Source organism: Carlito syrichta, unplaced genomic scaffold, assembly GCF_000164805.1.
Source record: "Carlito syrichta isolate Samal-C Ts95f unplaced genomic scaffold, Tarsius_syrichta-2.0.1 Scaffold316187, whole genome shotgun sequence".
NCBI lineage: Eukaryota > Metazoa > Chordata > Mammalia > Primates > Tarsiidae > Carlito > Carlito syrichta.
In genome coordinates this window covers 741,205-759,064 of record NW_007260283.1, presented here as the reverse complement: position 1 = coordinate 759,064, position 17,860 = coordinate 741,205, and the positions used below count along the sequence as shown (strand labels likewise).

At 34.4% G+C, this 17,860-nt stretch overlaps 2 protein-coding genes across 3 annotated transcripts in view; one reads left to right on the top strand and one right to left on the bottom strand.

Annotated features, from left to right (window-relative positions):
- Positions 1 to 17,860, bottom strand: part of RALGPS2 (Ral GEF with PH domain and SH3 binding motif 2) — a 161,042-nt gene that overhangs the window by 22,433 nt on the left and 120,749 nt on the right. For both annotated transcript variants that reach the window (XM_008073808.2, XM_008073809.2), the window contains 4 exons: positions 9,061 to 9,198; positions 7,317 to 7,407; positions 1,856 to 1,923; positions 361 to 496 (listed from right to left, as the gene is read on the bottom strand). In XM_008073808.2, coding sequence (XP_008071999.1) covers positions 361 to 496; positions 1,856 to 1,923; positions 7,317 to 7,407; positions 9,061 to 9,198 — 433 coding nt within the window. The remainder of the gene's footprint in view (positions 1 to 360; positions 497 to 1,855; positions 1,924 to 7,316; positions 7,408 to 9,060; positions 9,199 to 17,860) is intronic.
- The window catches only part of ANGPTL1 (angiopoietin like 1), a 22,385-nt gene continuing 19,006 nt past the window's right edge, over positions 14,482 to 17,860 (top strand). Inside the window, exon 1 of the mRNA XM_008073807.2 lies at positions 14,482 to 15,089. The gene's annotated coding sequence lies outside the window, so the exon portion shown is untranslated. The remainder of the gene's footprint in view (positions 15,090 to 17,860) is intronic.

Genomic DNA, 17,860 nt, shown 5'->3' with positions numbered 1-17,860 from the left:
CGAGACCTCAGCTCTACAATAAATGAAAAAAATTAGCCGGGTGTGGTAGTGCGCGCCTGTAGTTCCGGCTACTTGGAAGGCTGAGGCGGAAGGATCACTAGAGCCCATCAGGTCAATGCTGGGGTGGCCGTGAGCCTGCATGCCACTGCACTCCAGCCTGGGAGATGGAGTGAGACTCCAACTCCAAAAAAAAAAAGAGGTCATTTCCAAATTCAGGTAAAGGAAGAAATAAATGCAAATAAAAGATTCAGAATTTAAAAAAAAAACTATGCAAAGACACTATTTTCTGTTTAGCTAATAAAGTAAACAGACAATAAATCAAACTGCAAACATTTGAAAGATAAAATAAAAAATGCTGACTTATAACCCAAGCTATGGCACTTCCTATGTCCATGTGGAATCAGGTTGCGCGGGGATGGGGGTGTCTGCGGGAGCAAGGCTCCTTCAGCTGCCACACTTTTCCTTCCGCTCTGTGGCGATGCTCCAACTTCAGGACCTGCAGGTTGAGTGAGAGCAACAGCAACAGCAAGAGTGTGAACACAAGGTGAGAGAGAGAGAGATTTTCAAATGCTTTCAAAGGATTATTTTAGTTTTAATCCCTTGATATAAAATATTAAATGTAGTTTACATTTTTAAGACAATATTAATGGTTATTTTAATTGAATTGACTTGAAAATGAGAAATACTAATTTTACAAGTCCTAAAACACAAATTCTATCTTACATTCAATGCATAGAGGCAGTATAAATATTCTCCCCATTTATAGAGGAAGGAGAAGAAGAATTAGAAGAGATCAGCTCAGGATCTTACATCACAGACCAAACCTACACTAAATACCCAGGTCTTCTGAGTCCTCGGTTAGGGTATAGAAGGCTTCTTTACTCCTAGCATCATCTTTCTCTTAGGCAAAGAATGGGTTGGGTAGGTCAAACACTGTAGCTAGAAATTAAATCTATGCTGACATTGCTTATACTTGTGGTAATAATAAATAGAATTCAGAAGTATACAGATTTGTAAAATATTGCCTTAAGAATTAGGGCAACCCCTTTGGGTTCCTTCCCACTGTGGAAGCTTCTCTGTCCTCTCAATAAATCCTGCTTTCTAAAAAAAAAAAAAAAAAAAAAGGAATTAAAAGAAAAACAAATTTAAGAGATTTAATTTGAAAAGGTTTCCCCCTCGTTTGAATATTCTTACCCATAGATACTGTCATTATTTGTTCCCTCATTTCTTCACATCTTACTACATAAGTCTTCAAGTATTTTTAGAACATACAACATGAAACTTAATGTGAAGGTCTGTATTGGGAATTTTTTAAAAGGTATCTATCAGTGATTTCTTGAATAAAGAGTAATCTTCTTCATTTTTATGGTTTAAAAAAAAAAATTTGTGGTATACACATACTATCCCCATGATAATGTAACAGATGTGATTTTTATACTTTCAGAACTTGGCCCCAAAAGCTAAATCACTAAAATTGACTTCTATAATTATCAAAATTAGTAGAATTTCCCACTTACACCACAGAAATTTCTAGTGAACCAACAACGCTCATTGCCTAGGATAGTGCATTCCTAATTAAAAAACGAGTAGAACATTTTATAAACATTTATCTATTATTTCCTATCAAACCTGTTTTCTTGGATTGGTAGCATTTTTTTGGTACATTAATGATAAACTACAAACAACTTTTAAATTTAAAAACAAGAAAACCCAAAAAGAATTGACAGATTTTAATACCAAAATAAATTTTTGGATGAAGTATAAGATGTGCTAAGTTTTTATTTACTTTGGTGTATATTCTTTCTTATTAGGTTAACTGATTTATTATTTGGTAACGAGAAAAAACTGTACTAACCTACTAAATCTTCCCTGGAAGCAGCAGAACGTGGCGTGCTTGTCCCTGGTTCTATCTTTAATGAAAGCCTGAATTAAAAAAAAAAAAACACATGAAATGATTAACACTTGACAAAATCATATTAAGCAATCTGAGTTATACATTTTCCCTCAAGAGCAATCTTTAACTAAGATGTTATCTTTCATACAAAGCTGATCTTATGGCTATCCTGGGAAATATTATGGGAAAAATTTAACAATTTTTAATATTATTAAAAAGTTGTATTTAGTTGGACGTGTTGGCTCACGCCTGTAATCCCAGCACTTTGGGAGGTGGAAGTGGGAAGACTGCCTGAGCTCAGGGAATCAAGACTAGCCTGGGCAACTTGGTGAGACTTCATCTCTACAATTAAAAAAAAAAAAAAAATCAAAAAATTAGCCAGGTGTGGTGGCACACGTCTGTAGATCCAGCTACTTGGAAGGTTCTCCAACTACCCCAAAGCTGCTAAACAATTCATCACATTGAAAGCATTTGATGAATGATTAAAAGATGCTTTGACTTGAGCTTACATTGATACATGACCCTTAAATTCAGGAACTTTCACATATATTATTTAATATATTATGCAAATTATTTATAGAATCTTTACTGGATAGGCTATCGGTTTGAGTGTAACACTGAAAAATTTAAAAACATCTTATCTAAAAGCAACCATTGAAAAAACCAACTAATGCAACTCTTCAAAAGAAAGATCTATACTAATAAAGAGGTTGTTTGTGAAATTCCTAGTAAATCCCTGTCCTAAGTGAAAGTTTATTAGTTGGTTACTTAAGCTCTATTTAGGATAAAATATCCAGTTTTGAGTTCCGCAGAAAAAGAGATTATGATTCCTATCAGCAGAAGCTATTTCAGGAAAAAGGATACTAAAGCAGTTGTAGAAAACGCTTTGATGTAATATATGAAGCCTAATATTGCTAAAAATTTGTCTGAAAATTAATAATTATTACTTAGCATTCTGCCAACTGGAATTTTTAATGAAATTGCACAATATAAGTGGCATTCATAATGATAAATCTACTGTGGGTTCTTAAATTATTTCTTTGATAACCTAGGAGGGAATTAAACATCATGATCTTCCAATTATTTGACAACGGAAAATGCATATACGGGATGGGATGCATGTTTAATTGAACGCTGTTCTTTTCCTTTTTATAGAGATGTTTACTTCAATAATTTATGTTATAGACTATACTGCATTAATTCATTTGATAAGTAATTATTGAACACCTCTTTTTGAAGTGGGCACTGAACTCAGAACTGGAATATAACAGAGACTAAGGCAGTCATGGTGTCTCTGTCCTTCTGAAGCTTACGTCTAGTGGGTGAAAGGAAAGAAGTAAAATAACTGTAATTTCCTAATAGCACCAAAACAGAAAGGAACAGAAAGCGAGCTTATTGGGTGAATCACATTGCTACTGGTAGCAGCTAGTAACTGACAGAATGTCTTAAGAAGCACAGCAGTGAAGGTTAGTCTGAATGTCAGCTGCTTACAAAATCATCATAGTACAATACAATAACAGAAATGCTGATTCACTGAAAAAAGAAATGTTCGGTATTAAGGCTACTTTAGAAAGATTTTCATCCCAATCAAAAGACATACATAAAATTTGTAATATCTGTACTGGCTGCTTATATAGATGTAGTTTCCCAGAACAGAAATCTTTTAATAAATAATTTATTTATATTTAAAGGTTTTTCATAATGAAACTATTTTTCTAACAAAATATTTTTCTAACTTTTTTTTCCTAACAATTTTAATGACTCATCTTAAAATGCTGTAATTTTCAGCATTTGATTAGTAGGCTCATTCAACACAACTGCATCTTTAGAAAAATAATCTGTCTTTTCCACTTCTACTTGATGCCCCAACACCAAATGACTTGTCATTCCCCAAACAAACATACCGCTTCCCGTCCCATTCCTTTGATCTTTCCATACCTGGTATGCTTTTCCCTGTCCTTCATGTGAGGCTAACTCCTACTCACCTTTTCAGATTCAGTCTCAGGTGACACAGTCTCCTGAAGCTGTTCATGTTTCTTTTCTCTTTACTTTTCCCACATAAAACTGGGTTAGGTATCTATCCCCTTATCCACAACATCCTAGGCATATCTCTATTAAGTTCTGTTAGGAGTGGTTTAGTGGATATGTTCTTACATTAGACTGAGCTTCTTGAGGGCATGAACAATATCTTATTTTATAATCCCAGCAACTAGCAACATTAGCTTGTCTATGGCAAAAGCTTAATAAATACTTGTCAAATTAATATAATGGAAAGGCTGCTCTGGTTCTAGCTCCTTATAACAACAAAAGTCATTCTAACAGCATTTAGACATCCTACAAAAATGAAGGTATGACGTCAGTTTATGAACTGTTAGAATTATTTGATAGCTTCAATTCCTAAGTCTATCCTTCCGGCAAGGTAAAAATTAGCTTCAATAAATTTTCTATTATACTTTTATGGTAGTCAGTAAAAATTTACCTTCCCCTATAATTGAGCAAATTTCTTAAACTTCTTCTTTTAAACTCAATGATAAGTGTCTTGAGTCAGATAAATAAACTTTTAATAGCCACTAAGTCATATTTTGAGCTTCAAGATATCTGTTCTAGATCTCACAGGACAAAACATAAGCATTTATTAGGCATAAGTTCTATGTCAGTAATTAGAGAGATGGGGAAAATAGTGGTAAATGTAAGACATACATCATCAAACATGAGAAACTTACAATGCAGAGCAACAGAATTGTGGGACAACACCAGCCTTAGAAAGCTTATCAATTGACCTCATACATTTTTCAACTAAGTTATCATGTAAAACTTTTTGTAGAATACAAATTGGTATAGGAATACAAAAAATGTTAATGTTGTGATGTGGGAAGAAGATGGCAATAAAGCTGTTTTCAAACATTAGTAAAAATTTAGACGCATTTAGAAAAATTATTTCTAGTTGCTTTCTAGAATTTCTAACCTTTTATTAGAACTAATCCTGTTCTTCAGAATTCAAAAAAATTTGTCAAAACCTATGGAACAATAAAGCTGATAATCACTATCAAAGAGGATAAAATTTCTTTAATATAAAGCATTAATATTGGAAAATAATCTAGTCTTTTCACTGATAAATTTTATTTTATTTTATTTTTGAATCGGAGTCTCATTTCGTCTCCCAGGAGGGCAGTGGCACACTCATGGCCACTCACTCCAGCAATGACCTGTTAGGCTCTCTGGTGATCCTTCTGCCTCAGCCTTCCAAGTAGCCGGAACTACAGGCATGCGCCACTTCCGGATAATTTCTTTGATTTTTTGTAGAGACGAGGTCTCGTCAAGTTGCCCGGGCTAGTCTTGAACCCGCAAGCTCAGGCAATCCACTCACCTCAGCCTCCCAGAGTGCTGGGATTACAGGCTGAGCCACTCATGACCTTCTGTTAGAAAAAATATTTGCAAAAACACAAAATCTGATTTGAAACCCTAGGAACAATTGGCATAAAAAAGCTAAACAAACTTTTAAAAAAATGTTAACAAATGAAGCTAAAAGAAAAATGAGAGACCGCAAGAGAAATAAGCTCTTTATCCTCCCAACTTTTAAAACATCCCAGCATTTATAATGTAAAATATATCAATGAAAGATGAAAAGGGTTAATAATTTAAAAATCTTCTCATTTTTGGGCAGTATTGTAGATGTAAGAAGAAAGAAATGGGAGTATGCCATTTAAAAAGTGGTTTTTCAGTATAAAGAGCCTGAGCACTGTCTCCAATTCCCCCTTTTCAAGACCTTTTCTCAGCCCTCCCCCCCAAAAAACCCCACCCTTTCATAAAACCATTTTCCAATCTTCATTTGAGTATTGAACTTAGAACTCCATTTAATACAAATACTTTTTACTCATCAGTTGATGGTATGAAAGGCAATCTATTGCACTTGAGCAATCCATACTTGCTCCATTATTTAAGAATATTCAATTCTTCTAAAAAAATAAGCAAAACAAACAGCATGGATGGAACTCAAGAACTGTTAAGCACAGATAATAAGTACACTAATAGTGTAAGAGAAGAGGCAAAATTCATAGGGTGTATTAAGTAGAGATAATGAGTAGCTTGTGAGATACAGGCACATCATAATGTGCTAAATATAGACAGTAAGTCAGTAACCTATAAGACATGTTAAATATACAATAAATGGAAAGTATAACGGAGCAAACAAGAGTATTACTCTTTGATCGGAAGGCTTGGAAAGACCAAGTCTTAAGGCAAAAAACACTCTGGGTTGACAACGTAAATGTTATCCTGAAATCAAACCCTCTAACACAGATCAATTCTGGCCCCATATTTGCTCTGCCAAAAATAAATGCAGATAAAACCCAAACTATTTGACAAACTAATTGGAAAGTTAAAGCTACTGGCAGATGTAATTGCCCTTGTATCTCTCTGACTGAGCAAGTGTGTCCCCCAGCCACCTTTCAAGTGTCTGCTATGGCCTCTTCCTCAAACCCCATTCTCATCCTTGTAACCACACCAACAGTTTGGAAGGCTGATGTTGCAAAGAGACAAGACATGTGAACATTGTATAACCCAGCATTCAGGTCATGGGGTCCTTTTCACCCCATTTGCATGCAATACTAAGTACATTGACCATCTTTTCTCCCTTGATTCGCATTACATGTTTTAAATTGATTTAATAAAGCATGTAATTGGAGCATCATTTTAAAAAAAGTGGTTTTTAAGATCTGTATTAAAGGAGTTGCTATAACATGGGGAAAATAATACATGTGGTGGTATATTGGAGAAATGTCTCTTACCCAGAAGCAAGATATCAATATTCTCTCAATACTCAAAAGCAATTAAAAATAAGCTCAAAGATGTGTCAAAAATTAGCATTAAAAATGAGTAATTTTTCAGCCAGATGTGGTAGCCCATGCCTGTAATCCTAGCACTCTGGGAGGGTGAGGCAGGAGGACTGCTTTGGCCCAGGAGTTGGAGACTAGCATAGGCAACATAGCAAGATCTGAGGTAAAAGGATTTGCTGAGCCTGGGAGTTTGAGGCTGCAGTGAGCTGTGATCATGGCACTGCATTCCAGCACTCCAGCCTGGATGGCAGAGTGAGACCTCCCTCCCAAAAAAAATTTCTATAAAGATTCAATGATTGAATAAGAGGGAAAGGAAGAAATTTAAATTAGAATGATCAAACATTAGCACTCTGTAACTTGAGAAAGACAAAACAATTCATTAAAAAGAACAGATGAAGTATTTGTAATATGCTCAACCATATCAAGTGATTATAAAGAAATAAATGTAAGTACCTTTACCACTGGAAACGTACCACTGTGTATAGGCATGTGTACGATACCCTGCAGGATTCAGATGCTTAAATACATGGAGATGGAAGGTGGGATAGGATAAAGTTATACAAACCATTTGTGAAGATCCAACCTACTTGTAATTATCGTCTTCCACGAACTTTTGTAGTTCTTCTATATACTGAACAGAGTTCAGATATTTTTGGACATGAGGCAACATGGGAATATCTAGGCAAAAGGTGATAAATAATTATCTGATAAAGTACATCTTAACCAGAACTTTAAAAGTTAAGCTGAGAAAAATAATTTAAAGGTAAAATAAGGTCACATGGCACCAAAATTTAAATTAACTTTAGAAATTAGTGAGGTAAACTTTTAAAAATGTGAAACCAAAGGTAATTTAAAAAGTTACAGTTGCATACTATCATTTGTATAGATTTTTTTTTACAGCTCCAATTATGAAGTCCTGCATATTTGAGAAATTTCTTTAGAAAAAAAATTAGAAACTTCATTGTGATCTACATTCAAACCTTAACTAGACATAAAATATAAAGACAGTTATTTTTCTTTTAAAGAAACCTGGCTCCCATTTTTAAGTGTGGTTTCTCTTCGCTCCTTGTAAATTTCAAACAAGATTAATTTAACATTACAATTGGTGTTACATTTAAAAAATCGAGAAAAGGACAGAATAAAAAATTATTTGATTTAACTTTCACTAAGATTCTATCTCTACACACATTTTAAGGAAGTTTTTGAGGTTTTCTAAAAAGTATAGATGCATATATATAAAGTTAGCTTTAAGACAAATTTACTTGAAATAAATCAGACAATGTAAAACTCACTGTTTTTTTAACACCATAAAGTCATATATTAACAGTCTAACTTTATGACCTATCAAACTGAAAGCATCTCAACATTTAAAAATCCCCCTTTCTGGAAGCAACCATGTTGTCCATCAAAAGAGGACTGTATTAAAAAAATGTGGTATGTATACACGATGAAATACTACGCAGCCATAAAAAAAAACAAAATCATGAATTTTGCAGCAACCTGGATGGAACTAGAGTCTATAATGCTGAGTAACCTCTCATAGAAACAAAGATCTGAGTATCACATGTTCTCACTCATATAGTGGACCTTAAACATCTATCGTAATACTATAAGAAAAGGATTGACAGTGGTAGGAAACTATGGAGGTGGGGGAGGCAGGGGAAGGGAGGTGGGATTAACGGTAGTCAATATCTGTCTGGGGATAGGGAGATACCCCTTATCAACAAGGGTGCCTGAACGAAACGTATTTGTATACCTAACCCTTAACTGTACCCCACAATATCATAATAAAAAATGATTATAAAAAAATAAAAATAAAAAAATAAAATAAAATCCCTCTTTCCTAATCATTTGGGCTTATTTAGTTCTTTCTATATATGTCATTCCATATAATACATCTAGGACAAAAATTGCTTATTTACTCAATATCTGACTCAAGAAAGTTAGCCAACTTTCAACTAGGCTAAGGGCCTCAGCTACTTCCCTAACTGAAGTATAAGACATGACAGAGCAGGGAGATCTGTAAGTGGCAAAGGGCTAGTAACTAAGAGGCGGTAACATTAAATACTTGGGCTCTCTGAGCAAAGTTGCTACAAATAGCAGTAAAGCCAAAAAAAAAATTCTTAAATATTAAATACTTCAATTCCTTAAAAGCAAGATCTTAAACAGGATGCTAAATAGTAAATGGTTAAATAAAATAACCATTATTTTCCTTTATGTTAGAATGGAAACACAAAATCGATGCTCTGTTAACAGAAATCATGGAATGTGTGTAAACAAATCACTAGAATCACGACATGTTAATAACTTGCCACATCCCCAGAAACTCACCATATTCACAGGACTGTTGTAAGTCAGAAATTATTCGAAGGATGTTATTCATTAAATTTGATCTTTGCTCATTTTCTAGAATGCTACCAGTTGATGGGTATGCTGAGTCAATGTATGTTAAATCTGACAAATAGATACCTGAAACAAAATCAGATAATTGAGTGTTTTCTTACTTGTAGTTTAGAAAAGCATGACAAAGGAAAAGAAAGTTTATAGATATACTATATTCCAAATTATGCCTTATTTAGAATATATGGTTATTAATACACTGAAAGCTTGTTAAAACATGACCATTGGGGTCCAGGTTTCCACAATTGAGAACAGACATACAAATTATCTCTTTCTTAAAAAGTCTTCTCATAATACTATTTTTCAGGTATGGTTTGAAGCTGCAGTTAGAAATTCCAGGACATGTGGGACTTAGTGGAAAGAAGCTGAGCTCTTGCACTGGGTTTGCCTCTGACTAGTTGTATAATAAAGATAGTTATTTCAGTCTCTGAACCTTAGTTGTTAAATCTATACAACTAGTATCTACTTTCTAAGCTGTGGTACAGCCTGAAGATATTAACTTAACCAGCTTAGCCAGTGTCTCGCATGGGGAATAACATTAGTTTTATACTCCCTTGCCTTGAGTTGATAACTACTATCATTTGAGTCTTAACTATTTTGCAAATTATCTCAATCTGGTAGAAATGTCTTACCCTTCTTTAAAGGTCATCAAATGCATCTCTGAAACAGTTCAAAATTAACTCTTTCCTGCCCTCTTCCCATGTGGTTCTCTGTACCAACAATAATAATACATCCTCTAAAATAATTTGGTTGCTCTCGTCCTGAACACGGAAGGCCACTCACTTAAAAATATTTCTTAAGAGTTTATTATGCACATGTAAAATGTACAAGACAACTATAGTTGGAGAGAAAAAAATGTTACCTAGTCTTACTTCACGTTCATGAACTTTCAAGGTAAACGCAATCACAATAATGTCCCCACCGCCTTCTAAATAAGCCCTTTGTGTTTATTCATGCCATTCTCTTCCACCTTGCGTGTTTTCTAGACATATCTTTGCTCATCCAAGCCTTGTATCTTATATATCCAGCTCAGTGTCAACTATTCTCTAGTTTTTTCACAGATTCCAAGAAAGGAATTTAGAAACTGTCTAATGTCACCCACTCTTTTTATATATGAAAAACCTGAAATTTGGTACCTGCATAATGAACATTTGTATACCTAACCTGAATTGTACCCCACATCCTTAAAAAAAAAAAAAACAAAACCTGAAATCCAGAGATGTTAAAAGGACCTGTCTAAAGCCATGCAACCTGTTGGTGACAGAGCTGAGTATCAGAAGTTTCAGGACAGCCCAAGATTAGTTTAAAATTTTTTAAATGTGTAAAAAATTCACACATTATCTATACCATTCACTTAATACATTTTATGACTTCATAATCTCTTTAGTTACTTAAATTTTCTTCTATTTATATCTTATCTGTCAAGATGGCAGTTGCTCTATCTTGCACTCCAAGAAAGAGAAAGTCCTGTGCAATGTTTTGACAAGAGGTAATGAATATATGACATCAGAGGCTGGCATGACAATCCTTTTGCTCATTCTGGTGTCATTCATTTCCCATTCAGTAAGTCTTTACAGTATTATTTAAGCCATCTATCATAAATACGTTTTTTTCTTCAGAGAACCTCAGACTTCCCCTCAGCTGAGGATCTTCCTACTTCCTCCAGTTTCAGAGGATGAAGATGTCCTCTCCTTTCCAAATCTCATCTGTGATACTGAATGTCATCATTACAGCCTTCTTGCACACTGTGGCCTTCACTTACTCCCACTGGCTCCTTTCCCAGAGCACACATTTAAATCTCCCCTAACTAGGAAAACAAAATCAAGGCGACCCTTCCTTCAAATATGACTCCTTCCTCAAGATAAGACCTTTGGCTTTCTCTCCTCAACAAACACCTTAAAAGAAAAACAAAGAATAGTTATTTATTCTATCCTTCATTCTATTTATTTTATTATTATTATTATTATTTTAGTCAGGGTTTCATTCTGTCATCCAGGCTAGAGTGCAGTGGCATGATCACGGCTCACTGCAGCTTTCAACTCCTGAGCTCAAGTAATCCTTCTGCCTCAACCTCCTAAGTAGTTAGGACAACAGGTGCATGCCACCATACTCAGCTATTTTTTGATTTTTGTAGAAATGAGTCTCACTACATTGCCCAGGCTGGTCTCGAACTTCTCCTGTCTCGGACTCCCAAAGTGTTGGAATTACATGCATGAACCACTGCACCCAGGTTCATTCTATTTTTAATGTAATATTTGATGCGTGTAAAAGCTTATACGTATCAGGAAAAATTGTGGAAGATTTTGAAATGGGCAAGAAAGATTACTAGATATCCTCCCTCCAGTTCCTTCTTTTGGCCCTATTATACAACTCTGAAAGTTGTGGAAAACTGGTAATAATATCTTATCCATAACAATGCCAGAGAATTATGTCCTGTGGGATGTGATTATTACCTTGTTAATACTGACCAATTTTGCAACTGTGAATTTATTTCAGCATTCCTAATTTCAAATGTGTGTTTTAACTTATAATTCTCCCTTGAAATAATTGTAATATGATTCCTTTATACATTTTTAATATTTGTGTGAGAATTATTTTATCTTTTAAAAATTACCAATACATATAATATCTGTTTTACATACCTTGGGGTAAATAAAATGTATTATTTTTAAAAAGGAACTACAATATCATCAATATTGTTGCATCCATCTGTATATTCCTTCCTTACTTCATCTCCCTGCTTAAAAAAAAAACAAACTTAAAAATTTAAGATTATTTCCTTGTTTTTCCCCCAAGATGTATGTCTGGATTTCCACAAAATATATTGTTTGCTTTTGCTTATTTTTGAGCTTTAAAAAATTCTATTTTAATATATATGTGGATTAAATTAAGTAACAATATTTGTAAAGTTACCAAAGTGTCTAGTACAAAGTGATTTATAAACATCTGCTATAAAAATTTTGACAATTTTTTGTGATTGCTTTGTCTTTTTTTTTAAGGTTTATCCATGCTGCTAAATGCAGCTGTGATTTCTAAAATTTAAACCCAACTGATGTGTGACAACCTCACAATTATGCCTTCATTTTATTTAATAGGTTTTCAAGTTACTTCCCTCACTTCATGTTGCCATAGACATTCTTGTACATTCCTCCCAGCACACATGTACACAATTTCTTTGGGATATATATATACACACACACATCTAGGAGTAAAACTGCCAGGTTCTGCAGTATATTAATATTCAACTTTATAAGCTAGTGCCATATTATTTTTCAAAGTTATATCCATCCGCACTCTACATAGTATACAAGTTTCTGCTGATCTGCATTTGGGCTAACATTTGGTAACATTACATCCTCTTAATTTTTGCCAGTCTTGGGAATATAAAATGATATCTCTGACTCTCTTAATTTTCATTTCCTTGATTAGCATAATGAAGTTAAACATTTATATTTATATGAAATAAAGATTTTTGTCTGCTTTTTACTTGGAGCTGTCTTTTCTTACTGATTTCTAATTTCTTAATATATTGTGGATACTAAGTCGTTTGTCAGTAAAATTTTACCCACTCAGCAACCCTCTAAATCATCTGAAATCTGTATCTAAATCCGTATCTTGCTAAAACTTATTTTGGCAAACACATTAATGACTTCCTTATTATTTTAACTATTCTCTTCTAGTTCCCTGATTTTTTCTGGTTGTAACTTTCCTAGCCTTCCCTCGCCCCCTACCCCTCACCATTTTTCTTTTTCCTATGTTTTCTGGAAACTGATATTAACCATGGTCTGTTGTTAATCTTTCTTCTCATTCTACATGCATTTTCTCTGTGGTGTCTAAGTTCTGTAACTTCACCTACCACCGCATTGCTGATGTCTTTTCAAATCTCTCTATGGAACTGAGCGCCTGACTTTCATTTTCAATGTAACATGTCTATTATTTGTCCCTAAACACCTGCCGTTCCAATTTTCTACCTTGGTTAGTGATATTACTAATTGCTCCAGCTAGAAAGCTCAAAATTGCTCAAATTAAAAAGCTCAAGAGATATTAATGCTCTCATATTTTCCCCAAACTTAACTATTAGTGACTACAACACAATCACTGAACGATCAAAAAATTATACATAATGTAAATCAGAGGCAGAAGCTGGCAGCGCACCTGTCCAAATGTTTTTCCATCAGGAAATATCTAAATCACTCTCTTTTCCTGAAAAATGGGAAGACCTGGCAACATTGTCTCATAATTCTTCATGGCTACAAGAAGTATGGCTAAGCAGGACCCAGCAGAATCCTGTAAATGAACTGTAAGGATGCCAGTTTGCCATAACCTTCGTTTTCCTCTATCAACTGACCGCTGGTTGCCTATACTTATTAATGCTTCATTCTTGTTGTGAGCATTTGCCTTTATAGGCCATTGAGTGCCTATCTACATATGACACAGGAATTCAAAGAAAACGATTCCGTGAAACATATAGAAATTAAGTTTAGACTTTATATAAAGGATATGGCTCGACAGTGTGGCCTATCAGAAAGAGAAAAATAGCACAAGCTACGGCAACAAGGTAGGGAAGGATAGGAAGCAGAAGGCTCAAGTTTTATCAAGAAGCAGCATTCAGCAACCAGGTAATCCAGTGAGACAGTGTGTGGCATAATGCTTTGTCATTAGATTCAAATCACAATTCCACTTAGTACTTGAGTTCTAAGCCAAGCTACTTGAGACGCCTAAATTTGTGTTTCCTCAGCTATTGAGATACTGAATGAACATTTCCGCAATTAATCAAAAATAACAGCATGGTTGGTACTCAACATTCATTAATTCCCCCTCTAGCACTTTAGTTTCATAGCAGAAGAAATTGGGCTAGAGGTAAGTAAAGTGATTTACTAAGTTTATGTAGTTAGTGGAGAGTCAGAGTTCCCTTGTTTTCTACCCAGTTTAGGGTTATGTTTGTTTTAAAACCACAACACATCAGTTAATAACAAGAATGACCTTATACAGAAAAGAGGGATCATTCTGTAAAACAGGAGAATGTGACATTATATAATACTGGAATTTAGGATTAAACAATTATTAAATATCTGAAAGAATTTTACTCATTTTTGGTAATTTCATTTTTTTTCCAAAATTACATGTATGTGCAGTTTTATCTTAAGACACATCACACAGTCAGATATAACATACTACAAGAACAAGTTTCTTATAAAGTTTAAAACCTTCTGAAAGTAGCTACTAAAATGTTTAAAAATTCTTCTAGGCTATAAAGGGTATTAGTCTAGCTCTTGTTCTTTGTTAACAGAATAAACTCATCAGCCTGCAACCACCTCTAAGTGAGTTGAGTACTATTTTTTCAGCATTCAACTTAAAAGCTCTCGGGCCAGCAGACAAAAATGTTTGTTTTATAATTGCCCGCTGAACTAGGATAGTTTGTTTCCAGATGGTGCCCTTCCTTCAACCTGCACACAATCTCTCCTTGTTCGAAGCTATTCCACCCCTGCTGATCCTGAACCCCCACCCTTACTTACAGGCTACAGAGAGGAAATCCTAAGGAGGAGATTTCCCTCCCCCGCCCCCCAGGCTCCAGCAGTTTTCTGGTGATGTAATATGTGGGCTGAACTTGAGTCTACTGAGAAAGAGGGAATCACTCTTCAAGGGTACTGTATATACAATCTGGGTCAGCTGCGCTGGTGACTGCATTTCTCCATGTGGCAGACAGAGCAAAGCCACAATGCTTTCTCTGCCGGATTAAAGAGTCCGCAGACCAGAGCTTCCACTATACTACTTAAAATTACATAGGTGGTTTGTCAGATTCAACTGATTCGTTCCTTCTTACAGTCTGGATTCAACGGTCCAAAACAAAAATGCAGCTGCCATTAAAATCACAGATGGACAAACTTCTACACTGACTTAAAAAATCGAGAACAAGGGCAGCAAGTTTCTGGATTCGCTCTATCAACAGTTACAAAAAGGTATTTAATATTTCCTTTATATATTTTTAAAAATATGTATATCAAAATGCATGTTTACTTTGTATTTGTAGTGGAAATTTCAAAATCTCTCATTAAACAAAGAACCTTGGAAAAACTACAATTGATCTAATCTGAAAAAGGTTTTGTTTTGCACATTTATGTAAAACCATTAAGCACTTTGTGATGGTTAATGCCTTATTTGAGGTTCAATTTAATGATATTTAGCGTATATGATTATACACTGATACGTGCATACTGAGGTTCTGAAAACAAGTGCTTTAGTGACACAAGAAAAAACTTTGACAAGTAACAGATTAAATGTATAAGGTCTCTAGCTATAGCACAGTGATTAAAAACAAAGCAACATAAACTAAAGAAAATGGTTGCAAACATGGTTAGTTTATCTTCCTGCAGCTACAGTGGGTGTGTTAAAGATAGACATAAAGTGTTGGGTTTCTCAGAGTATAGTTATAAAACAAAGCTAAGAAGATTTAAAAATAACTGAACGGCTTTACAACAAAACCTCATTATGGTATAACCAAATATTAAGCAGAAATTCTAATACAGATTTAAGGTAAAACTATGGCATTTCTTGATACAACTCAAAAGTTTAAATAGTTTTCTAGGCTTACAGTAATTTAATTTGGGTAACAGAAATTAAAATTGTTACAACTGGAATTACTTGAAAAAGTGAAAATTATTGATATACACACAAAAAAGTATTATGTAAGTAGTCAGCATTAACAATAGAAGAACCTAGAAGATGTAATTCTTTAAATATATGATTAAAGGGTCAAACATATATATTTTTAGATAGAAACAATTTTAGTTACCATATACATATTTTTTAGATAGAAATAATTTTAGTAACCACACACATATGAGGTTTTCTTCAATACAGTCTATCTGGGAGCTTTGTTTAATTTTATTAGGAAAACTTAAAGGTAAAAATTACTAATAGTAAGCTTTAACACCAAAGACTATTAAGTTTATATGATTTGGGGAACCTCTGGCTTTTTAAAAATTAACAGCATTAATGGTAAGAATCTTCAACAAGCAAATAACGGTAAAGTTAAAATGATTTCCAACTTTGCTTTCATGTCCTTTCCGTAAAGATTCAAAACTTAATATTGGGAGGATCTCTGTTAAACACTGATTTTATAAGAAATTCTGATAAAATTTCCAAGCAACACTGGATCTCAAATATTATCATCTCTCTCTCTTTTTTTTTTTTTTTGGTGCTGCTTACTGTGCAGAGTATAGGACCTCATTAAGCCTCAGTCTTACTGAAGCCTGAGGAAAGCATTTAATCTGAAACCCAAATCACTGGGATAACTATTTAGTCCTTTCTTAAATACATCCAGGGATTAGATTGTTCTCAAGTCTCTTCCCAGAACACATTTCACAATCTATAAGTTCTTTATCAAATATATCCTCAATGCTTCATATATTCGTCACTGCCTCATGCTGTTTTCAGTGCTTTCAGTGCATGACACAGTCAGTGAAATGCCTTTATGAGTTTACCATCTGAAAGGAAGTAAATCCTGACTTTTACTTCTCTCTACTAGCTTGCAACATAGCAATTATGATGAGTACTGGTAAAAGTAACCCAATGCATAGAATACTTTTTTTTTTCCTTTTCTAAAGACAACTAAGCAAAGACATAGACTTAAACTTAAGTATACTGTAACTAATTTATAACATTCTCTTGGGACCTAGGAAAATTTTAACATATACAGAAAGGTTTTATGAGGTAACACAGATTTATGGATCTTTCACTTTAAAACTGAACATATGTGGGAAAATATTAAATAAGAGAATGTTTTTAGAAAATGTAACAGTAAATGTATTTTTAAAACCAGTTCTTTACTCATGACGTAGTTAGTCTACTACTTCAGAAATGTAGCTCCTTGCTCTGCTTTAAGTGACAATAAAGCCATGCTTTTATAAGGACAAAGGAATTATATTTATTTTTAAAAAATAAACTTTTTGCCAGGCTCGGTGGCTCAGCCTGTAATCCCTTTGGGAGGCTGAGGGGAGTGGATTGCCTGAGCCCGCGGGTTAGAGACCTGCCTGGGCAGCGAGACCTCATCTCTACATTAAATCAAAAAATCAGCCAGGCGTGGTAGTGCGCGCCTGTAATTCTGGCTACTCGGAAGGCTGAGGCGGAAGGATCGCTGGAGCCCAGCAGGTCGAGGCTGCGGTGGCCGGAAGCAGCCACTGCACTCCAGTCTGGGTGACAGAGACTCCACCTCAAAAATAAATAAATAAATAAATAAACTTTTAGTTGCTATCTTTAAATGCTAACTTATATCACATTCTCTTTTGGTAAATAGTGATTTATATTGTGATTTAATTTTCTAGGAACAACAATGAGCCAAGGCAGAATACATTAAAGGAAGCTGTTTTTATTTTAATTTAGATTAGCATTTTCATGTCTTTTGTTCTTCAATGACAACACTGATGTGAAGTCACAACAGCAGTCTTGAATAATATGTTCTCTGTCTATAAAAATCTGTGTCTGCTATTATACAAGCTGTTCAGTTAGAATACTGCTCATAAAAATCTACTTGTTTTCAAGTTTCATGATGCTTTCTGAATTTTCCTTGTTTTGGTACCTTATTTCATAGTAGAAATTACTTAGATAAAATCATTTTTTTTTTTTTTTTGAGTTGGAGTTTCACTTGGTCACCCAGACTGGAGTGCAGTGGCCACTATCGGCCACTGCAGCCTTGCCTGCTGGGCTCCAGCGATCCTTCTGTCTCAGCCTT